The 25,018-nt window shown below is 44.8% G+C and overlaps 1 protein-coding gene across 9 annotated transcripts in view; it reads left to right on the forward strand.

Moving 5' to 3' along the window:
- The window catches only part of KIF16B (kinesin family member 16B), a 316,370-nt gene that overhangs the window by 286,199 nt on the left and 5,153 nt on the right, over nucleotides 1-25,018 (forward strand). For 5 of the 9 annotated variants that reach the window (XR_004808790.2, XR_004808792.2, XR_004808791.2 and 2 more), the window contains exon 27: nucleotides 24,401-24,595. Coding sequence is in view for 5 of the 9 variants with exons in the window: in XM_035705360.2 (XP_035561253.1) it covers nucleotides 24,401-24,595 (195 nt within the window). In the remaining 4 variants the exon portion in view is untranslated. Of the gene's footprint in view, nucleotides 1-15,273; nucleotides 16,574-24,400; nucleotides 24,596-25,018 lie in introns of those variants that run through there. The other 4 variants (XM_025469263.3, XM_025469264.3, XM_025469267.3 and 1 more) reach the window with 1 other exon arrangement.

Below are 25,018 nucleotides of genomic sequence, written 5' to 3' on the forward strand. Positions count from 1 at the left end.
GGGAGAGGTGGAAGGAGAAGAACAGAGGGAGAGGGAGAGGGAGAAGCAGACTCTCTGCTGAGCACGGAGCCCAATGCAGGGCTTGATCCCAGGGCCCTACAATCATGACTTGAGTCAAAGGCAGACTCTTAACCAATGGAGCCATCCAGGCACCCCTATTCTTAGTCCTTTGTATGTGACATAGTACGTCCGTCACCCCTACCAAATGCTTGTAGGGTTCCTCTGTCCCCAGGGTTCTGAGTTTTCATGGTTCCACATTGGTGAGCAGCACCTCAGTTCTGCAGGATACTCCACAGTGCAATTCTCTCTCACGTCCATCATTTCTAGGCAGTTTTCATGATGATTTCCCTCTATAAAGTTTTGTATCCTATTGTTTGTTTCTAGAATCCCATTTGTCTCTGTTGAACCCTCTGGTTGGATCCTCCTTGAATTTTCCTGTGTCTGTTTTCCATTTCTTTTTATCTCTCTCTTCTCTTCTGCTCCCTTCAGTTGGTCCTGCTCCACAAAGTGTTTGAGAGGCACTGTGCAATGTGATCCATGTCGTTCTTCCTTCCCTTGTTTAACATTGTGCTTGTTACTTTTGCATCTTCTGGTCCTGTTAGAAACCTGAAGGTGTAGCCTCTTCCTGAACTATTCACTTATGTTTATTTCCATTGACATCTGTACAGTTCCTCTTCACACATTCCCTTTATTCCAAAAGACCAAAAGACATGCAGATTCTTCTTGTGCATCTGTGTATTTTAAGAACCACTTTCAGGCACCGAGGTGGCTCTGTCAGTTGAGCGTCTGCTCTCAGCACAGGATCCTGGGATTGAGTTCTGCATTGAGGCTCCTGGCTCAGCAGGGAGTCTGCTTCTCCCCCTGCCCCTCTCCCCTACTGTGCATGCATGCGCGCTCTCTCCTCTCAAATAAATAAAAATCTTTAAAAAAAAAAAGTTTTCTCTGTTCAATCTCTCCTAGCCCTCTGCTTACTGTTTATATCAACATTTGGGAATCATCCTTTCTCTCATAAATTTGAATTAGACTTTCTCAAAGATGCTTCAGTTTCCTTTCGTCCATTTATTTAGATTTGTTTTCCAAGTAAATTGTGCCCTTTTTTTGATAGAGAGATAGAGGGAGATGGGGGAGGGGCAGAGGGAAAATCTTAAGCAGGCTCTGCACACAGTGCAGAACCCAGTTCGGGGCTTGATCCCAACACCCTGAGATCATGACCTGAGCTAAATCAAGAGTCGGATGCTTAACCACCTGAGCCACCCAGGTGCCCCATGAATTGTGCTTTTCCTAAATGTGCTCATGTAGCCTTTGCCAGTGATCCTCTCTACTGTCTTTTCGTTGCTTTTGAAAACTGCATCTTGGGATCCCTGGGTGGCTCAACGGTTTGGCACCTGCCTTTGGCTCAGGGCGCGAACCTGGAGTCCCGGAATCGAGTCCCGCGTTGGGCTCCCGGCATGGAGCCTGTTTCTCCCTCTGCCTGTGTCTCTGCCTCTCTCTCTCTCTCTCTATCATGAATAAATAAATAAATCTTTAAGAAAAAAAAAAACCCTCATCTTTATTTTAGAATTTAGGTAGTTATGATTTTGCCTTTGACAATCCCCCCCTTTTTTTCTGTGTCACTTACATTTCATAGTAATGAATCATAGCATAAGTTGCAGCCTTTGAAACCATATTTGGGAGAAAGAAATGGGTTTGTTCCAATTTTATACACCTTTTTGTCTTCATTGTTTGACCATGTAAAGCTCACATCCACTTTTAGATAGACTTATTTCTGTTCCCAGGAATTCACTGTCCTGCTGTTACATTTACATATAATTCATTCCAGGCAACCAAAAAAAAAAAAAAAAGACGACTTTGGCTTTGTTTTCTAATTGAGATCACCTGCTTCATATTATTATAAGTAAAATTGAGAAACTGATACTAAAATCAGGAAAACCCTTATTAATCAAAGTTGAAAATGGCAGTCAATGAAGCCATCACCCTTTTTCTCAGTGGATTTTTTTAGCCGATTGAAAACAAAGCTCCAGTGGATTGTGGGGCTTTTATTTCAGAGCTCTGTGGATAAGTGCTACAAGCAGTGAAGACCGTCTGCTCAAACTATCTCCATAGGCTGGGATATCTATGCTTCTTGGTACTGGATGCTGCTGATTCACCTTATCTTTTCTATTTATGCTGCTTATCGTGCAGTTGCCAAAACCACATTTATTTACAATTTCTTATTCTGAAAGAATATGGGCATATCCAAGTCATAGCTCAGTCCAACACAAACTGACATTTCTTGCTTTGAAAGGCAGTTTCTTTGTGGGAGAAACTGCATGTCAAATTAGCCCAAATTAGTCCATTATTTCATAGATTAAATGGCCCCATAGCTCTCTCCACCGTCCCCCAGCTGGAGCAGTTTCCCTTTGATCTGTGAGATCTTCTGTCCACATTTTGCCAGTCCTAATCTTTAACTTACACCACATTGCTTTCAGAGCCTCTCAGCTGAGAACAATCTCAGTGATAAAAGTTTTGACGACTGAAAGACTGGTGCTTACATGGGTTCAGGTTCATTTGGTGGTTAACAAAGCCAGTCACAAGTATCCAAGGAAGCCCTGTTTAATCGCTGAACCCGGCAACATTCCCAACTTCTCTTCTGCAGCGACTCCTCAGATTTGAAGAGGAGCCAAGACAGTTTGAAGAATTCCTAAAGTTTGGCTTTGAAGCATAAATTAAGATTTGATAAACTTCCTCTCCACAGTAATTTAGTAAACTTCCTTTGTTCAGAAGAGAGAAAATACTGTAAATCTGTGAAATTTTGCTGCAAGGGAAGATCCTAAAGAGAGAAAACCCAGGCTTCTCATTGTTCATCATGATTTATTACAGTTACCTAATATTCATTGTATCAAGCACCTAATGGTGAGTGTCTTTTATGAGCAAAGTGCTGTGCAGGAGGGATGTGTGTGTGTATCTATATATATAAATTTCTTTTTTAACTTAGATGTTTAATTGTGTGGGTGATATCTGTTTGGTGAAGGAATTTTTAAAAATCTACAGTTATCCCATCCTTTTTTAGAATCAGAAATGTATTATTAGAGAAGTTTTGGTCTGGCTTTTCTCCCTGCCTCCATCTTCCTTGATGTAGTCAAGCTTCCATCATTGTCCCCAGTGAAGGGGATCATTGGTGTGGATAATCCAAATCCGCAGCTAATCCTCTCTTGGGGGGGGGGGGGTTACAGGCATACCACTCAGGGCCACCGGCCTCATCACACCTGGGGCATGACCATGTCTCCCTCCTGGGATGTAGGGCAATGTGTGGACACTGAGGAATAACTCTCAGGGCAGGAGGATAATCTGCAAGGCAAATAGTCCGACAGGGATCATCAGGATCCCACTAGTCCACAGAACACAAAAGGGGCAGTGGTTCTTCCCTCCTGGTCTTAAGAGCTGACCCTCTCGCCCTGGAATTCAGGGACTCATTGGTATTCAGTGATGGCCTGGTCCCAGGCCAGGCTGAGAAAAGTTACCATCAATATATAAGTGACCTCAGGTCAGACATTAAAGGGGAGGATGGTTGTGCTCAACCCCAGGCACAGATGGTAGGAAGGAGCAAGATATCATTAAGGGTTCCTAAAGCATCACAATGCCTCCAAGTGCATGGCTTCTACTAAGAGGGAGACTTTGGGACACCAAAGTCAGTGTGCATTACTTCTTGATAAGCTTTTGGGGACCGGATTCTTTGAGTTTAAGTACATTATAGCCAAGAGGGTTACCACATAGCAAGATTCTCATTTGAAAGTCTGCCAGTTAAAATTGGTCATTTGGAGCAGTCATTCTGTCTCAGAATGTCAGGAACCTCTTTGAAGGTTCCTGCAAGAAAGAATCATGAGCTGAGAAACATAGAATAGTTATTTTTTGCCCCAGATGGTATTTTTCCAGAATCTCAGAATCCAAAATGTTTCTTAAAATGAGTTTTGTGGGCATCGTTAATTTACCTGGTGTAGCCTAGATTTTTTCTTTTAGCCTAGATTTTTAAATTTATGATTACAATTCCCCATTTTGAGAAACCCATTAATTCCTCCTTACTTTAAAGCATTTTTAAAATGAAGGGTCTGCCAGTATCTGAGTATATGATATGAGGTGACTTTGGAAGAAAGCCATTCCAGACTTGCTGTCTTCCACTTTCCTTTGAAGGAGAAAACATTAAAGCATTAAATACTTCCACATTTTAAGCCCATGTGTCTCTAAACATCTAAAAGAGAAGAAAAAATATATTTGCAGATTAACTCCATGAGGACAAAGCCATGTAGATAATAATGTCACCTACTTAATAAATGCATGCTGTGAATTGGACCCTGCCCCACGCACCTCACAAACACAGCTCATTTCATCTTCTGATCTAAAACAATGATATTGTCAGGAGAAGAAACTGAGGTGCAGAGGAGTTCAGGGACTTAATCCGAACCCCAGTGCTGTAACATCCCTGTGCCCAGTGTGGTGGCTCCTGCATGACTGGGTGTCCCAGCAGGTGGCTCATGATGGGAGGGTTGGAATCCAGCAATCATGTGGTCTGCACGGCCAGGTGAGCCTCCAGGCTGCTTTTCTACTTTCCCCGCCCAGATGTGGAGACCGTTGAGTTGCTGTGCCTCTTTGTGGAGCTGTTACCAGTCTCTTAGCCCAGATCCACTAAGCAAAAGTCAAAGAACCAGGGTGAGCCCTGGAACCTGCACTTCTCCAACAGAGCGTATCCTCCCATATTTTGCTTCAACCAAATGAGGTTGAGAGTAGGGCCTTTCAGACCTTCTGGAAGTGGTTGGCCTGCTTCCTTATAGCAGACATGCCATTGCTTGTGGCTCAAGATGCAGCCTGAATTTCGTTACTTTCTTGCCTCCATGAGCCTAAAAGGTGGGCCTGGTATCGACTTAGGTTTTGGAGAAGAGCTCAACCAGCTTCTCAGTCTGAGCAGATTTGGGGCTTTCTTTGTGGCCTGTTTGCTTATGGGGGTGGAAATCTCCCCTTCAGCTTGCTGGTCTACCAGGCCAGGTGATCACAGTCACTGAAGCTATGCTTAGTACCCCACGCAGGAATGCCGACTTGTAAAAATTGAATATCACATGACTTTAAATGCATATTCCTTATAAAAGTTTTAAAGCTCACTGGATTTTATTAGAATATGTGAACCAGACTGAGTATATTAAATTTATGAGCCCAATTGATGCAGTACCATAATAATTCAATACAATATGCTTATGTCATTAAGCTCATAAAGAAGATTCTCTGAATAGCTGTAATGAATAGTTCCGATTCTGTAATCACAGACTAACATTTTCACCCTGATGAATTTTAACTGGGAGCTCTCAAAATTCTTTATAAAATCAAGAAATAAATGTCATATTTCAAATGATGACTACTTATTTCAAGTATTTACTTTAAAACCTGGGATGAATAGAAAAGAAGTACCTGCTAAGACAGAATTATTCATTAGAAATACTAAAGAGGTTGGGAGAGGTTAACATGTAGTAGATGGGACTGTGATTTATGGCTAGTCATAAGTTATAAATAAAAACCAGAGACTTTTCTATTCTGCTTTGACTAATCTCATTGACACCCTCCTCTCTTACCTTCTTCCCACACACATGTATTTTGGTTATCTATCACCATGTAATAATCTACTCCAAAACTGAACTTCCTTAAAGCAACCACCATTTTATTGCTTATGATGCTGTGGTTCTAGAATTTGGGCAGGGCTCCGCTGAGTGGTTCATCTTTTCCAAGTGTCAGGTATCAGGTCAGGCCCCTTATATGACCGCATTCTGATCATGGTGCCACCAAGGACTGGGCCCACTAGGGCACCAGAGGCTGCAAGGTGACTTCTTCACTGTCAGCTTTACCTCTGCTGTGTTCTCTTGGTGAAAATAAGCAAGCACAGGCTCTACCCAGAATGCCTGAAAGGATCCATGGATCTGAGAGAAGAGACACTGCCAGAGCACAGTACAGGACCTCCAGTGTGAAGACCAGTAGAGAGACCAAGATGGCAAGCAGTGCATTCGAGAAGCATATCCCTCTGCTAAGAGTGTGCATGCAGTCCAGTCATGCTGAACTCTTGGTAGGACCCCCAAGCTGTGCATCCTCGCTCTGAGGCTTTGCACATGCTCTCCCCACTGGAATAGGCTTCCTTCAGGTATCTTCCACCAGTATTTTCCCCTGTCTGATTCTTACTCATCCCTCAGCTCTTGGCCTAAATGTCACCAGTTCCCAGAACTAGGCTGGATGCCTTTTTCTGTGTGTTCCAAAAGCATCTTATTCCTGTTTAGAATATGTAGCCATATATTAATCAGTGGTTTACCTATCCAACTCCTTGGAATATCTATGCTTTACTCAGGACAGGAAATGATCTTTTTCACTACTGAATCCTCAGCAGTACTGGCACGTAGAAAGCTCTCAGTAAATATCTGTTGGGCGCATGAATGAAGTCTCGAGAGAGAAGAGCCAACAAAGAACAAACCTCATCCAGTCCTTAGAAGACAAGAAGGATTTAGATGAACGATTCCAAACAATGAAGACATGGTACAGGGCAGCACAGGTTTTGTGTCTGTATATTCAACATTAGATACCCAGTGCCTGGCACACAGCTCCAAGTAGAGCAGGTATGTGGTAACTGTGGTGGATGGATGAGTTACTTAAACTGTCCTAATTTCATCAGAATGTGGAGGACATTTAGGGGCATGTCAGGAAAGGAAGCCAGCATTTTTGATCCAGTGGAGACAAATTTTAGAATTCCTAAATAGCCAGAGAGAGTTCTAGTTGACACAACTAGAATTTATGAGAGTTTGAAACTGGGAAGACTTGAGTGAGTGAATATTGACCCCACTGGTTTGATTCATGACCCATAGTCATTGGTAACCAGACCTCTCTCGGGTCTGGAAATATCCTAGCGTGTCTCCATCCTGGCTTGATCTGTCTTCAGAACCCGTCAGTCAAGGATGAATTTTCCAACTGCTGCAAGGTAAATGAAACCTCTAAGTCTTATTAGACTGATCGTTATCTTTAAGCTGCCACCATGGCTAATGACTTCTGGAAATGAGGAATTCCAGCAAACTGTCTTCCCTGTTAATATGTTACAGTGGAAACGTGGATAAGGCCCTACTATATTTTTAAAGCACGTTTTAATGATTTCAATAACTTTAAATTAAATTATGAATTTATGTTAAAATTTTGTGAAATGAGAAATCATGAGAGTGACACAGCTGGGTGGTACGTGGCCACGAAGGAAGCAGCAGTTTGCCGTTACAGTCATGAACCTTATTAGCAAGCTTTTTAATAACATAAAATAGTCCTGACTTTATCCCGTTGGTAATTAAAACAGAAGGAAGGGAACCAAAAATAATAAGGTCTTTTCCAGTGCTTCTGAGGCCCTACTCTCATTCCCACATGTTCTCTCTCTCTCTCTTTTTTTTTTTTAAGATTTTATTTATTTATTCATGAGAGACAGAGAGAGAGAGAGAGAGAGAGAGAGGCAGACACAGGCAGAGGGAGAAGCAGGCTCCATGCAGGAAGCCTGACGTGGGACTCGATTCTAGGACTCCAGGATCACGCCCTGGGCCATAGGCAGGCGCTAAACCACTGAGCCACCCAGGTGTCCCTCCCACATGTTCTCTACACACACACACACACACACACACACACACACACACACACAGTGGCAAATTCTGTGAGCATGGGCTCCATAAAGGGCTGCATTGACATTGACTCCTTACATTTCATGCTTAAGGGATTGTACGTTGTGAATTATATTAGGCCATCTGACTTTCTTCTGAATTTGAAGAGCCACTTGTTTGTCAGCCTCTATGGACTGTTGATGTTGGCTAAGTCACTGCCTCTTAGGATCTCAGTTTTCCTCCCCTGTAAACAGGATATGCATACCTGGTCCTCCTCCTCCTCAGTATATCTTCATGCTCTCTTGAGCTCATGAACTGGGAAGTGCTTTGTACAGCGTGCCTGCAGACTCAAATCCAGGTGCAGGGCCCTCCATGTTTTCCTTCAGGTCCTGCTGTTCCTCACACAAAGCCCTTACCTGCTGGCCTGGCTCCCCTGTTCATACTGTTTGCCGAGCGTGGATGCCACTCCATCTTCCCTCCTTTCTAGATTCCAGACCTGAAAGGAAATGGCTGCAAGATGGGAAGTACCACCTTATTTAACTTGCTGCTGATCTTTGCATGGATGGACCAGAGAGTACATGGTCTCTATGACTAGATTAGCATTTCATCCAGAAGCTCCTGAGTTGAAAAGAATAACCCAGCAGAGGCTCTTAAGGCCAGCTTTTAGCTAGGTTGTCATAGTAATTGAAGTACTTTCAGCCAGAGTGGAGACAGAAATTGTATTGTAGGTCACACATGAATCATGTTAATATAATGACCTTCATCAAGAATGAAATAAAAGGGACGCCTGGGTGGCTCAGTGGTTGAGTGTTTGCCTTCGGCTCAGGGCATGATCGCAGAATCCCAGGATCGAGTCCCACATCGGGTTCCCCACATGGGACTTCTCCTTCTGCCTATGTCTCTGCCTCTCTCTGTCTCTCATGAATACATAAATAAAATCTTTAAAAAAATGAAATGAAAATAGCATGTAGCAGCACATTATATTTTCAGTTTTTTCTTCCTAATGTGGTGTATTGATTGAGGTGCCAGGCTAAAGCTCTAAAATAATTGACTAAATTCTTGCTGAATTGTTCTGTATTGCTGTAGGGAGTGTGTTTCACCTTTCAGAACTCATTAACACAGCCAATAGACCATTTTAGCCTGTGTTTTGGTTCAAAAGATTAATAATGTTGTTTTGAAATGGTGTTGGAATTTTGAGATTGCCCTGTGTGTATATCAGGGTTTGGGGCAGGAACCTTCCAGGTTAGTGCTTGGCTGGGGATGTACCACTAGGATGTGCTGACCCATCTGAAATGTTACTCACTAAAGCCTCCTAGGATTGACCTTTTCCTAAGAGCTGGGTGCCCTGTACAGATCTTGATCTGACTTCAAACTAGCACCCTGAGGAGCTTGTATGTGGGATAGGTGGAAGGTTTCCTCAGACTCAGACTGGTGCCTGCCACCTGCCAGCACGACAGGGCTTATTGTTCATTAACTTGTTTGCAAACAATACAAAATCACTGTGGCCATTGTCAAAACATGGATTCCTCCACTCCTGGGCTTGGGAGTGGCGAGACCAAAGGCTCTCCCGCAGCTGGGCCTCTGAGAGTTCCCTGAATTTCTTACACTCTTGAAAACACCCTGTACTAGTGGCTGTGCAATCTGGAAGAGCTTGGTTCCAGCAGATGCCAAGTGGTATCTTCATTAAGCTTTTTGGCCATGGGGTGTCCATCCCAGAATATGAACAGGAACAATTCACCAGTCCTCTGTCCTATGTCTTCCCAAAGAAGGGGAAAAGATACTTTTTCAGAAGGGAATCTGAGTGCTATTTGGGAAGGAAAAAGGAAGCAGGGCAGTTACAAAATGGCCAGTGCCCACAAGGCTCTGTAAGGAAGATACGGAAGCGTGGGCACAGCTACATTGGACTCTGTGTAGAGTATAAGCCTCACCACAAGAGATCTTTTTCCCCATTCTTGTGTTTGCATAGAACTTAACCCGAGAGAACCCAGAGCCTCCCAGTCTCTGTGAGAGCAGCCTTAGGTCTGGGAAAGGCAACAAACGTATCTGGCGCAGTGTAGATGGCTTTACCTGGCGAAAGATGGCAGTGCTCAGGAGGTGGGGGGTGGCCAAAAGGAAAATAGGGGAATGGTAGACTGGACAGCAGGCTGCTGATTGATACCCAGTCCCTGGGGCTGGCAGATATGGATGTGTGTGCTGCCACTCCCACTTCTATGCTCTGTGACCTTCAGGGCATTACTTTAGCCTCCTGGTCCTCAGTTTCTTCATCTAGAAGATGGGATAATTATGGTCCCTACTTCATAAAGTTGTGATAGTTAAATGAGATATACCGTGAGAAGTTCTCACTGTGGCTGGAACACTGCAGGCCCTTGATAAATAGCCCCCTTGTAAAAGTAACCAGATGGTGGCTAGTCAGCCTGTTGTGTGCACGTGGGAGACAGTCCTCAGGGTCTTGGCAGGGATGAGTTGAAGAAGAGGACCGCTTTGGAAAGAAGAGGTCAGGAGCCCGGCGTGGATCTCTGGGACAGGCTGTATGTCCTTCTGTGCTCTTTTGACCTTCTCTTAAAAAGCTCCTGGTCCCCTGTAGGATTTTGTCTTGTTTGGGGATGGGAGTTAAAGCACATGCCTATTTAACACTGATTGGAATAGACCCAGGGGGCCTGTCTGTCCTGGTTACTTCTACCCCACCCCCCACAACCCCTGCATAGACTGACTTTAAAAAACAGGAAGATACTCCTGCACACTGTGAAAGAAAGGCGTATTACGGAATCAAGATTCTCTGCTTCAGTCCTGAACTATGCCTTTAAGATCAGCCATCTAAACTGGATTTCCTGAAAGTATCAATAAGAAAACATTTCATAATTTAGTGTTGGTCCAAGTAGCAAAAAGTAAATAACCTAGATAAATGTCTCATCTGTTTCTTATCATTCTTAAATCTTTTTTGTCTTGCCAAACTGATAGCTCCCAGAGTTTGGTCGCCAATATTGCTGTGCTGTTTCCTTCTCTCCCCTGTGTCTTCTGTTCTGCCTCCATCCATACCCTCCATCATTTCCCTTTTCCTCAGCAAGCCCCTCCATCTCCGTGTGGCCCCTGCCCTTCCCGCCATCACTCATACCCAGACCCTCTCCCAGTACCTGCACCCCCCCGCCTTGCTCTGTACTGCAGGGTTGCAATCTTATTGGTAAAGGATTTGGTTTAAACTGACTTTCATCCTCCAGCTACCCTGGGCACGGCAGGCCTGAAATGTGCACAATGGTAGTGGGTGCAACGCCCTGTTCACAGTGGCCCTGACAAGTGTTTAATGAAGCAGACTTGGATGAGATACTCACCTCCAGGGTGGGCAAAGGTTGCTGGCCTTCTGTGGTTCCTAATAGCTACAAAGATTTAAATATGCCTGTTTTTTTCTTTCTTTCTTTCTTTCTTTCTTTCTTTCTTTCTTTCTTTCTTTCTTTCTTTCTTTCTTCCTTCCTTCCTTCCTTCCTTCCTTCCTTCCTTCCTTCCTTCCTTCCTTCCTTCCTTTCGGAGAAATACCACGTGAAAGAAACAGAAATTGGATATTGGATTTCACAAATCCTTTTCCTATTTTGTCCTTCTGACCCTGATAAGCCACTTAAACTGCTTATGTTCTTCAATTTTTTGTAATACTTTTTTTTTTTTTGGTAGTATTTTTTTATAAAGTGAAATACCCTGGGGATGCAGCTTGGCTCCTTGACTTATTTTTCACATACCAGGAAGAGTTAGACGATAAAAAGGGGGATAGCTTTGACAGGAAGAACTGTAATTTTTTCCATTCAGCCACAGATGCTGTAGAAAACACTGTGAGCCCAAGCAACATAAACGACTAATGTAAATATGTGTGTATTTAAATACATATATTATATATAATTATAATGTATATTAAACAGACATAATAATAGAATTCTAGTTCATTGGCTGATCTTGGCCTGAGCCTAAAATCCCTAAGGGAGAATTTCTTTACTGGAGAGAGAGCAATAAACCTGATTCACCAGACACCATTGTGTAGGGGCACATTGCATCTCTGAAGAAGAGCTCAAATGGAAGAACCAAACCAGTCATCCTGTGTGCCTGTCTGTGCAAAGCAGGCAATAGGCATGTTCACATGAGGAATACTCTACAGCAGTGAGAATGAACAAACTGCAACTATACCTAAAAGGGTGTGTGAATGTCATGTACACCATGTGAAGCATAGGAGGGCCAGACACAAAAGAGAGTGTCCTCTGTGATTCCATTAACACAAGGTTCAAAAACTGGCAAAATTAAGCGACAGTAGGAAAAGTCAGGAAAAGATAGGATAGCCTTATTCTTGGGGAAAGGATCGTGAGAGAGTATGGGAGCACTAGCAGTGCTGTCTTGTTGTTACCTAGGTGCTGATCACACAGGGGTGTCCACTTTTTGAAGTTTCATTTGGCTGTGCATGTGTGCTGTTTTCTCTGTGTACACCTGAATTTTTAAAAATTAACGCCTCAGAATCAATCATCAGGGTTCCTTCCATGCACTTTTCCCAAGCTCAGTGGTGTGTCAGGCATGGTGGGGGTTACAAAGAAAAATGAGCTGCTGCCTGTGACCTCAAGAACCTTCTGGAAGTTTAGTTGTCTTCTGTCCCCAGCCCTATACGTAGTCCTTTGGTTTTGTCATTCACCAGAAGGAATTTGGCCAGCCCGCTGCAGGCATGTGGCTCTGGACACACCACCAGGGCTACCGTGACTCACTCAGACACTTCAGAGCACCTCGAGCTCACTGCAAAGAATACCTTCTGATCAAAGCATTTCTTTGGCCAAGGAAGCAGTCTAAGTAAAGGGAACCCAGGCTGCCCAGTCCTGCTAAGCAGAGGTTTGGTTTATAATGTAAAAACTCTCCTGTAATGTTTATAATTCATTGAATGAGATCCTTCTACCTCAAGTTCCATGGAGACATGCTAGTGAGTTTGTTTAAAGAAAAAGGCCCTACTTACACCTAGTTTACTGTTCTCTTGATAGTGGTGTCCTGGCGGGGAAGGTATGTCAGATACTTTTTCTTCTATTTATGTTTTTAACTTTCACTTTTCTTTACACTCTTTGGTCTCTACTGGCCCTTTAAAGCCCCCCACCCCACCTTGTGAACTAATTATGACAAATGTTGGTAGGATACCAGTTCCCAGATGTGAATTCTTCACATTCTGGCAGAATTCATCTTGAAGGCAAGTTGGTTGTGAGCATTAGTCTGCAAGTTGGTTGTGAGCATTAGTCTGCACATTGGTGTGGCCTGTGGGAGAGGGGAGTAGGGGCTGCATGGAAGCTATGGATGTGATGCCTGCTCAGCCGCCTGGCTCTGTTCATGGCGGAAGAGTTGCAGCCCCATGCTCCAGTGCACAAGTTCCTTATCATCCTTGTCCCAAACACTTCACTCTTGACCTGTCAACAACAGTCCATTTGCTCACTTACATTTATCGCATTTGCAAGCATTGGCTGGCTGGCTGGGTGTGGGCTCAGATGTGCACTCGTATCCATATTGACTGGACTGCGGGTCCCTCTAAAGTTGCAGTTCTCAGCTTCTCTTCCCCCAGCAAAGTTGAAGTACGGTTCCCTTTTGCCATTGATAAAAATAAGTCCTGGTGTAAGATCTTCATTTTTCAGCAATTGGTTTTGGCACCTTCTTGCCTCCACCTGATTGCTCTTTCAAGCTCCTTTCCTGAGAGATTACTGTGAGACCAGTATCTTAGGTATATTGAACAAAAAAAGAGTCTGAGTTAAAAACACTTGTTTTTAAATCCCCTCTTCTGATTAGTAGCCTTGCTCATTTCTGCAACAGGATCCTTACCCGAAAATGAGTTTGACAGTAATAAAAACAGGTAATTCCAGGCCAAGTACGATGATAACATAAAATTAGGTGAGTTCAGAAATTTGGGGGCATGGTATGAGCGTTTTGTTCTACTGCTTTGGGGATGGCTTCCTGGGCGTATGCATGTGTCAGGACTCATCAGATTGTCTGAGGAATGTGCAGTGACTGTGCAGCAATAAGAAATTAGAAGAGGGATCCCTGGGTGGCGCGGTGGTTTGGCGCCTGCCTTTGGCCCAGGGCGCGATCCTGGAGACCCGGGATCGAATCCCACATCAGGCTCCCGGTGCATGGAGCCTGCTTTTCCCTCTGCCTGTGTCTCTGCCTCTCTCTCTCTCTCTGTGACTATCATAAATAAATAAAAATAAAAAAAAAAATTAAAAAAAAAAGAAATTAGAAGATTTTTAGAAACTACAAATTACTATACAAACGTTAATTATTGATAATCTTCATTATTACATTTAAGAAAGTAACTGATGAATTTTCCTCCAGCAGAGTGCCATCCTTCAGAAGTAGATTTCAGGCTGGCAGTTCATAGAGGAAGCTGAATTCCACTCCCTGGGCCAAGGTGTCTCAGTCATGGCACGATGACATTAGGATTGTGATAATGCGTGCATCGTAGGATGCACCTGGATATACCCCCCAGCCCAGAGGGACAGTCAATCAGAAATGTCTCCAGACACTGTTGTATGTCTTCAAGGGTACAAATCACCCCTGACTGGGAACCACTGCTTCTGAGGCCTCAGACAAATTTCTTTGTTACTCAAAGTCCATAATTATTACATTTAATTTCAACGTTTGTGATAGGATTGTTTATAACAATCTGAAACAAGCTGAGTCAGAAATAAAGATTTAGGCTTCCTCCCTCCCGTTCCACCTCCACCCCTACCCCCTGTATTCCATCCCATTCTGTTATAAATAACATTTGCCTGACCTGAAAAATATTAACTATTTTTGTGTGTCCTCTTTTCCTTTAATACATCCTGCCAGCAGCCCGCCTGATTCCATCCCAGCATCTGAGATCCTTGTCCCAGACATGCTTTGCTTGCTGGTGCCAGAAAAGGCAGCGAATGCTGTGACAAACACGTGTGGCAGGGGGAGGGGCAGTGCCAAGGATTCAGAGCAATTAATCTTAGTAAGAATTTCTTTTCATTGAGGATTATAGGTTTTGCAGAATGATTTGTAAATATTAGTTTTTTGGAACTGACCCTCTTGTCCTCGTGTTTCTCTTCCTTTAGTTTATAAGAAGGATCCAAAGCAGACAGTGACGGTAACCATTTAAAAATGCGCATCAGCAGCACATTTAGCATTGTACAGATGCCTTGCCTAGCCTTTTTTTTTTTTTTTTTTTTTGCCTCCTTTTAATCAGCTTTCTATTTAATAAGTAAGTTGGGAGGAAATGACTTGTTAAAAAACAGAATCTTAACTAGTGCCGCTCTTGCTGGAAAGCAGACCCCTCCCCACTCCGACCCCAGGCACCACGTTGTTATTTCTCTGGGCATCCTCTGCAGGGGGATCCGAGGCCATGTGGCCATGAGTCCACTTCTCTGTGCAGAGAAGTCACCTGCATCATGGATGCAGTGGCTTGGTGCGGTGACAGCCAAGGCCTCACAGAGTTCCATAGACTGTTTGTAATGACAGCAACAGCTCTTTTAAAGTGGGCAGCAAGTTGTGTCTGCAGTTTCTTCTCTCCTTGATCTCACCCAACAATATATCATTGTGCTCTGTATCTTCCTCAGAAATACCTCATTCTCCTCTCCTTGATCCCACCCAACATCTCACCATGCTCTGTCTCTTGTCTCTTCCTCAGAAATACCTCAGGGATTTTTTCAGCGTGATGCTCCAATCTGCGACATCCCCCCTGCACATCGACAAAGTGGGGCTCACTCTTTCCAAACACACCATTTGCGAGTTCTCACCATTCTTCAAGAAGGGAGTCTTTGACTACAGCAGCCACGGGACGGGGTAGAGCTGGGGGTGATGGACAAACCACCCAAACCACCAATGCAGTGCCTTCTCGTCGGAGTGGCTGGCCCGGTGCAGGGCAGCCTCCTCCTGCTGCGGCCAGATGCGCAACAGCTGGCTCAGGCTGCCTCACCGGGGCCTACTGAGTGCCTGAAGCCAGGACGGGCATGTTTCGCTTTGCTGACGTGACCCCGACAGGCAGCTTTGCTGTCCCATTGCCATCAAATGTGGCCTTCTCTCCACACTGCTTCCTTCTTCTCACAAAGGAGTCTGCCCATGGGGTAAAAGGGGTGTGGCTGGATTGTCTTGGGCCCTCTGAGCCCAGCCAGCCCAGGACCTCCCCGAAGTAAGTGGGCGGCTCTTCAGACATCCCTTAAATGACTGTCATCTGGTTTCCTCTTCCACCAAAATATGTCTTATTTTTTATATTCCTTCCACATGGCTGGCAACATCCCAAGAGAAGCATTTTAAATTATTTCATTGTATTCTTTTTTCTTTTTCCCCTCATTTGAGTCGGAACTTTTGTACAATACCTAACCACTGATGTTTACACAGAATTTCATATTCTGCAAAAGGGAATTTTGGTCCAATCATGACTGGAATCTTCCATGCTTGACAAATTGGATGTAGGTGACATCACATAAAGCTTCTGTAAATCCATACAAATAGGATATTTGTTTAATCTTGAATATTTGAGGAGATTTCCCCAAATGTAAATGGCCACGGTGCATTCTTGAGCTTATTCTGCTAAGCACAAAACAAGCGCATAGCTGAAAGCCTATTTTTAAATGTTACTTTTTTTCACATTTTTGTTACAGAATCTACTGGATCTTTGGCTGAAAGACTAGAATTTATAGTAGTTGATTAATGATCCCTTAAATTACTCAGGACTTAATGTAGCATTGCACATCTATGTACAGTAAACTGCTTTGTTTTACTAAAGTGAAAAATGTGAGTAGAAAAAATATATATGTGGTATATATGGAAATATATATAATTCTACCTATAGATTTATATATGTACACATGCCTGTACAATAGTTGTATCAAAATATATAATCGTTCACACCAAATTTATTAAAGGTATTTGCTTTTTCAAAATTTAAATTGAGCTGCTATCAATATTAAATGAAGTCATAGAATCTATCCTGTAGCTCATTTTATTTTAAGTTTATAACATGATCATCCCTACTGGTCTGTTTAAAAATTTATCTAATGTGTTTGGAAAGATCTATAATGTATAATTTAGCATTTGTGTCTCAGAAGATGCCATTGGAATAACATTTGAAGCCACAAATGAACGGGGTAACAAAACATGTTTGCATTCAGGCTTCGAGGATATGCCTGTGCAACTGAGCTCTCCAACCTGAAAAATATGTTTAAAGATGCAGTTATCCCAATAAGGGAGAAAACTATTATTATACTAATTAGATATCATAGTTTAACATGAGAAGAAATGAGGACTTCAAAAATTGCTACAGAAAGACTTGCTTTTGTCTACAGCGGTGATTACAGGCATAGGTTTAGAAAGGCAGTTACTACCAGAGAATTTAAACCTAGAGATTAAAGGATAAAAGCTGAGGGATAATAATTAACCATAGGTCCTTTATTTAAAGAGAGTCACAACAGTACAGATTTCCCTTCGTTTGCTGAGTAAACCAAATGGTTTTCTTCACTGACCAGATAATCTGTCCCCTGCCCTTTCGGATCTGTACCGGAGGCCAGGCTCACGCACGCGTATCATTGAAGTGACACAAGACACAGTACTAACTTGGCAAGAATAAGCAAATGTGTGTGTTTGTAAGAAGTGCAGGAATCAGAGGACCCTTTCATTCCAAACCCTCATTTTAAGAAATCAGTGTTGAGTTTGAAGTTCAAGCACTAACAGGCTCTGGCTAAAGCCAGCTGTGCTGGAAGTGTGGGTCATTTCACCTCTCTGAGCCTGAGCCTCCCCGACTGAAAACCAAGCTGTTGCACAAGATGATCTCTAGGTCCCATTCTAGCCATGCTTATGAACAGGGGAATAACTACTCCTGGTGGATGGACCGGGTAGGCCCCTGGTGTGTGGACATGAAATACAAACTAGGAATCAGCTTGATCTGAATACAACATGAGGGAGTGCGGAAAAGCCAATGTACAGTCTCACCTAAACAAATAATGGAATCCCTTCCTGGAGTGAAGACAAAAAAACAGTTGTAAGAGTCAGGATGACAAAATGGGAGGCTTGTTTTGACTGATTCAAAGGAGTAAAAGAAAATTAGCAAATGCATAGGTTATTACTTCAAGCGCATCAAATTAATGCTAAGATGACCATTTTAGGCAATTCAGATTGAGGTGCCATTGATTTACAATATTTTTGTAGCCAGTTGAACAAATCTAAGGAACTTAGAAGTCTTTATTTAAGCTGCTCTAGCATGTCCTAGGTCTTGCTTCTGCAATAAAATGTGTGCACCACACTTGTTTATAATCACAAGCAGTACAGGCATCTTCAGCCTGGATCCCACCCAGACCTTTGATTAATTTGGGGCATGTGAATAGATAGTAACCAAGACATGCTGGCTCTCTAATGATGGACATCTAGAAGATTCTCTGGCCAATAATGGGGAGATGCTTTAAAGATTCATGAACAGGGTAACCAGGCCCCAGGGCCACTTCTATTTACATTTGTATATACAAATACTCAGTTCTGCTCAATTTGGCCCTGGCTACCCGTACTCAGTGCTCTAGACAGCATATGTTTGGGAGTCTGGGCAGAAGCAACCGGAGTTTCACAGCTTAGAGCGTCTGTGAACTCAGATGTGTAGCTGCTGCTAGGCCACAGTTTCCGGCCTCACAGCTGGGGCACATTGGTGTTGTGGGTTCAAGTTTCAAAGGGAAGATTCAGACTCCTCTCCCCCAGGGCACAATCCCACATGTGCCCCATCATTTCCTCAGACATGCTCTCGGAGATGGAGAGCAGTGTCCTGTTGTGATGGGACTGATTATTACTTATGCTGAGCCTACCACAAGGCAAACCTCATCTCCTCAGAAGGCACTTGGATGTCAATTCAAGACAGTCACGAGAAGATATTCAGTGGTGTCCTGCTTTCCAATCAGTAGTGTTCAAAAGAGGTTTGAAATACACTTCTTGACAATCTACATAAAACTAAAGCAGTTGATGTATGTTTTGGGAAAACTAAATAAAGACCATTAATCTAAGGGGACTCAGTCTTGGCAAATTAAACCTTGTATATCCTTCCTTTTAACAGCAGTGTTCTTTCCACTTGGCAAGAAGAGGACCTGGTTATGTTCTTCTGTTAAGAGTGTTCTTTTCTAAAAAAAAAAATTTAAAAAAAAGAGTGTTCTTTTCTGAGGATAATTACATGGGTAACGATTCTGTGATTTTTGAATTTCACACAATACAGAATTTTGCACGATACAGAATTACTTCCGATTGAAACAAATCCATTTATCATAAATTTCTACAGCATCATATACCAAATTGATCCTTCAGCAGTATCTGGGGGGTAATCAGAAACTGTGTTGGTGTTGGGCAGGCTGTTACTTTCAGAAGCCTTCATTTAGCAACCCAGTAGAGAATTCGGTTACATTTTGAGACAGTAGGAGAGGCAGAGACAGTTGGCTGAACTGAAGGGGTTCAACGATAGGACTTCATCCTTGTTCCCTGCAAATAGCAATTCACATGCGTTTATCACTGCAGTTCTGCACACAAAGCTCTGGTACTGTCCCCTGAGGTACCCTGTGCCTTTCTAAGAAGTTCTCCCTTTTGTGCATCTCTTGGAAAATGACTAAATATAAAATGTTCTTTCTTTGTGCCCATTTGGTACCCCTTCATTTGAAAATAAAATAATGAAGCTTTTCTTTCTCTGGGGGGTTACCTCTCTAAAAACTGATTCTTCTGTGGGAATTTGAGGTTCATTGATTTGATTTTGCTCCTTTTCTGTTGCTGGAAAAGCAGAATGTTTTCCTCTCAGGGAGAGAGGGATAAATGTGTTTGCAAAAAAGATGCACAAGCCATCTCTCTTCACGCATTTAAAGTGGAAAAGTGCACTAGGTACAAAATTGGCGATGTGTAGTGGAAATGCATCAGCTGAATGCGAAAGCCCCATAGGGTCAACATACAGTGTTCAGTACCATTAAGGCAGGTCACCAGAAAGAAAGAAACCTGTCTCTAGAATTTAAGACTGGGGGGAAAAACACATGAAAAATATAGTCAAATATCTTCACTGCTTGAAAACAGAGTTCTTTTCCTCAAAGCGTCAAAAATCCTTAAGCACAGTTAATATTTGCAGAAGTGTTTCAGTAGCACTTAACATTGTGCCTGAGAGCTTCTGGCTGAATTACAGCCCAGGGGCCTGCTATTCCTGAGGTTCCTCTTCCTTCTCAGCCATGCGGAAGAAAGGGAAGGAGGGAGGCCGAAGACTGCAGCTGCTTCTCCAAAGCTGCCAGGGAATCTCTTAGAGGAGAGAATCACAGCGAACAATCTACTAGTTTGTGGTGATTAAGAGCTTTCTTTAATATTTGCACTTTAAATTATTCTAAATCCTGTTAGCTTCTCTCCTGAAAATAAGCTAGAAACTGGTGTGGGGGTTGGAGGGAATGTGGTGGTGGCGGCGGGGGGGTAGCTTGACATTATAAATGACTCTCTTTCATATGGTGTTTTAAGCCCTAATTTTTTTTTTTTTTTAAGATTTTATTTATCAGAGTGTGTGCTCGCACTAGCAGGGGAAGCGGCAGGCAGAGGGAGAGGGAGCAGGTTCCCCTCTGGGGAGCCCAACATGGGGCTCCAGCCCAGGACCCTAGGATTATGACCTGAGCCGAAGGCAGACACTTAGCCAACTGAGCCTCCTAGGTGCCCCTAAGCCCTAAATTTAATGGATGTAAAAAAGTCGATTCACAGGGGGTGCAATTCTTTGGTTGCAGTCATATTAAAACACTGGCTGTTACTCCCTTATAAACAGATGGGGAAGGTCATGTTTACATGATACAGGATTCTCTGCCTTCAGGCACAAGGCAGCAGCCTTAGATATTTCTCGTGAAGAACTCTTGGCCAAAGAGTGTGGTGGTCCCCTCAGGATCTGAAGTGCAGAATATTCTGCGGTGGAGCCTGCATCTGAAGAGCTTGCTGGCCACCGGGCTCGCTGTCTGTTACACGTATGTGTGTTTCTCATCAGGAAACTGCTGCCAGCTGGCCGGGCCCCACGTCCCTGTGTGAGCCACTCCTCTCTGGACCTTGCAGACACAGCGAGGTGGGCCTTAGCCCATAAAGTACGGACAGTGCTTGCCCAACTTGAAGCCATTTCTGTGCGTGTCATAGCCACCACCCAGCCCCTTCCTTCCATGGGGATGGTGAAGGAAGGATCACACCAAACTTCAGCCATCCGTGTGATTCCTTCCACTGACCACGCTCAGTGTTGAGATCTCAGCCAAGAGAACATGGCACAGAGATCTAGAGCCAACAGGCTGTGTTCTGCTCATTCCTGGTTGTTAGAGAATTAGCCTGCTCCTTGCTGGCACCAACATGTCACCAGTCATTCAACACGTGCTCATGAGCACCTTCCCCGGCCTAGCACGGGGCTGGGCCCCTCCCCTCCCACAGTGGTGAGCAGTGTGGCCAAGGGCCAGCCCTCAGGGAGCTCAGTGCACTCGGCAACTCACCTGTGCTGGTGCAACCAAAGTGACAAATGTCACGGAGCAAGAGTAGGCAGTGCTGGGAGAACATACTAGACCAGTGATCTCATTTGGGAGGCTCTGCGATTTTCCTAAGCTAATACCTGAGCAGTGAGGAGAAATGAGTGCCAAGGAGGCAGAGAGATTGCTCCAAATTGAGGAAAGCGAGTGCAAGAGGGAAAACTCATCATCGCTGTAACCTGAAGAGAACATAAGGGACAGTGACATATTGGAGAGAGACAGCAGCCAGAGGAAAGGGCACTTGAGAGGTTGCTGGCTGAAATTTTGTAAATGAGATCACGTTTCCCATCAGCTACCACTGTTCTGGAAGGATATCCCTGGGGAGGAAGAGCTCGTGGTAACTAGCGCTCATCCTTTAAATCACAGGTAATAAAGAGAAGCAAACTTCCCGATTACATGTTAGCAACCGAGGGACAGCAATCTGGGGAGAGCCGCAGAGCCTGCCGGTTCTGCTCTTACAACTTTGACTATCAGTGTATTTAAGGTTCTGAGATTTCAGAGGCTCTCGCCTTAGAGAAGCATGTTCTCCGCAGAGCCTCGGTTATCTGGCTGGGGTGTGTCCAAACTTCCATACCACGGTTGCCAGCAAATCCAAGTAAAGCTCGTGTCTTGTCTTTGGGTTCCTACGAGACACCACTGTCAAGGAACTGAGCTAGTTGTGGGGTTTGGTTCATGATTTAGACCAGCGACCGCACAGGGACGCTGTGTCCTCCTTAAGCCTGGGGTGACATGATCTGCAGCCCCACGTGGACATCAAGCCCTCTATCTACCTTCTGAGCCTGAGCATCATCATCCCAGCCTCCTCTGTACGAGAAAAGATTATTTCTAGATTAAAAAAACAGCCTGTAGCCCATCCATTGGATGTATAGAGAAGCCCCTTGACTGGAACAGAAAGCAAAACCTCTCTCAGCCAGCCTGAGACTGGGGCTCAATGAAGCAGGTCAAGTTTCTGTGGATATGATGGCTCAGAGACTGACGTTCCTAACTCAAGGTGCTCAAAACATTTTCGTCTGATCCAATTTGTATGAATTCAGTGCTACCATTCAAAAGGACCATTGCTCTTCGTGCATTAATTCACCAAGCCGTTTAGTAAACTAGCTTCTCCGGTGGATGGATGCGAGCAGAGAGAGTCCTCCTTGGCCCCCACCAAGGACAGTATCACCAATAGGGTCAGACTGCCATTGGCTGTGGCTGCGGCCAGTGAAAGCTTCCCACACGAGCAAGAGGCCATGGAGGCCAGGACACGTGTCACGTGAGAAGAAGGTACAGCAGAAGTAGAGGGTTGTGCTCAGCCTGGGACACAGGGGCCTCAGGGATCACAAACAGCCAGGCTCATGTACCTTCTCTCTGATGTTCCTCTGGCTCAAACGCTTGTCTCGCAGAGTCAACAGGGCTGTGCATGCTGAGGTAAGAGTTGATTTTGTTGGGGGCAGGGACCCTTCAAAGACTCCCTCCCTAAGTAGCTTTTGTGCAGGGACAAATCTATTCAAGTTAAAAGCCAGGGCCCTCTGGCTGCCCATGCACTTCTTTTCAGCATTCAGTAGTATCAGCTTCCTGCTGCCTCTACTGAGTGCCACGCCAACTCCATGTGCCACTGCTTTGCACGTGTGGCTGTGACCTCAGTGAACTGGTGGGGCTGCTGAAAGCCTCGGATACTCTTAGAGATGGCAGGAGCCCTGCTAGTTTCCAAAAAACCATGAGCCTTCTGCTACCAGAGTCCAAGCCTCTTGTGTCCTTAAGCCAAGCAAAGCATTCAAAGCGTAGAAGAAAAGTCTCCATCTGTTCTGGAAAGCCTGCCAGTAAAACAGCATCTTGTGGATGAGGGATAGGTTATAACCCACGGAGGCCCCGGAGAACACAACTTAGCATACTTTTAATACCTCCCGGGAGGTCTGTGTTGCTCAGAGTGGCCCCAGCAGAGGGGCCAGTTATTTCTTGCATTTTCTTCGTGTGCCTATGACCAGGCTGAAATTGCTGAAATTGCCTCAGTTGAGTTGCACCACCTTTGGGACATTCTCCAAGCTCCTGGCAAAATCACAGGTTGTGAGCGGGACAGCAGTGCACCTGGCTACAGACAAAAGGTTGTCAGAGCTGGAAGGAGCCTTGGAAACAATCTGGATCTACAATCCATTTGGATACTAGGCAGTCCACATGGAGATGGCGAGGACATCCTCTCCAAAGGGACTTCAGAGCATGTTGCAGAAGTGCGTGTGCAGGCAAGTCCGCACCCTCAGGCTGCTCTCTCCCCAGGTTACCATCTCTGACTCAAATCCATTTCTTCGTTTACCAAAAGTAAAAAAGTAAAGCAGCTTGAGAGAGGTTGTGGCCTACCCAAGTCCCTAACTGGAGCCTCAATGTCCTCGGTTAGCTCCAGGCCCACTGTCCCTGCCTGGATTAGAGGAAAATGAGGAGTGTGTCAATCATGGGGTGAGTCGGGAGATAGCACGCCAGTTATTTTCATAAAAAGAATTTTTAAAAAATTCTAGGTCACTTAAAAAGTAAAAATCAGAGAACTCAAAGTAGTAACTACAGGAAGCAGCTGCCACCCTGAAAGCTGGGAGGGCACGAGAAGGAAGTCAGAAGCATGGAGGAAAGGTGCCCCACGGAGTTGAAACTGAGAGTGCAAAGAGAAAGGGGCACCAGGGCTGGTGCTGGTGTCCGAGCTGCAGAAAGGGTCTGAGGGAGCTGGGACCAGGCCTCCGAGGAGGGGGAGGTGCTGGTGTCTCTGCGGGTGGGGCCACAGTGAGGCTCATTGGCACATGTTGGGAAAACTGCAAGCTGGACTCAGCTGCTGCTCCTGGGTGGCAGGAGTGTGGCGGAGGCAAAGCTGACAGCAACAGGGAGTGATCTAATCAGGAGAGGAAGACCAGAAGTGTTGCTGAGATGATGCTCACAGGAAGAGACAGCAAAAGAAACATCCTTTCTCGCTCCCCCAGCCTGGGGGTCTCTCTCTAGGGCCCTGCCTTGGCAGATCCTGACTGGGAGCAGCTGGCAGAGCAGAAATAGGGTTTGCGGAGTTCTGGTCTCTGCCTCCCAGAGCAGACTGGTGTGGGTTTGGGGGAGATCCGCGTTCACAAACTGGCACACTGAGCTTTTGCTCCAGTTGAAGCCTGGGCCTAACACTTACCAGCTACCCATCAAGTCTCAGAGAACAATCTGGAATCCGTGCCCTCAGACCCCCACCACAACCCATCACTGGACGTGGTCGAGGTGCTGTGTATGCTGATTGCCGGGCACAGGGTGCTAGTCTGGGAATTAATCCTCATGCCCTCTGCCCTCTAGGCGCTGACCTGCAATGGTGAAATGTGTTGCAAACCTTTCTCAGGTAGCCCAAGAGACTGGACACTCTTGTCTCTCAAAACAGCCGCAGCCATGTGGGACCTGCCCAGTGTGATGCCATCTCATCCTGTGGGAAATGCTACCGCAAGCATCTCCAGCCTCACCCGGCCTTTGCCACGTGCTAGTTTGTCTGAAATGGTAAGAACTATTTACAGACTGCTTTAAAAAGACAAGAAACCAAAGCATCGTAGGACACCAGTCCTGCACTGCCATGATAGTTGGTTTTTCTCACTCTCCCCTTATGTGACAAAGAAAGGCACTTTGGAAGGATCTTCTCTAATGCCATGGCCAAGTAAGGCAGAAGTAGGTCCCAATAGGCCCAGGGGGCACACACTGGTTTCTAGGGCATCCAGCAGGGGAGTGAGCCCTATGGTCAAGGGCTTGGGGACCCAAGGTTTAGATGCCGTGGATTAGATGCAGTAGTTTCTGTGCCCGTCTTGCAGCCCATAGAGCCCCCTTCCTCCTGTGTATGGGATCACCTCCATTCCCTCCACTCAAGGCGGACAGCTTCAGCCCTTCCACCCGGGGGATCTGGGGCACTACTCACCTGAAAAATCACCC

The sequence above is a fragment of the Canis lupus genome, chromosome 24, assembly GCF_003254725.2.
Source record: "Canis lupus dingo isolate Sandy chromosome 24, ASM325472v2, whole genome shotgun sequence".
NCBI lineage: Eukaryota > Metazoa > Chordata > Mammalia > Carnivora > Canidae > Canis > Canis lupus.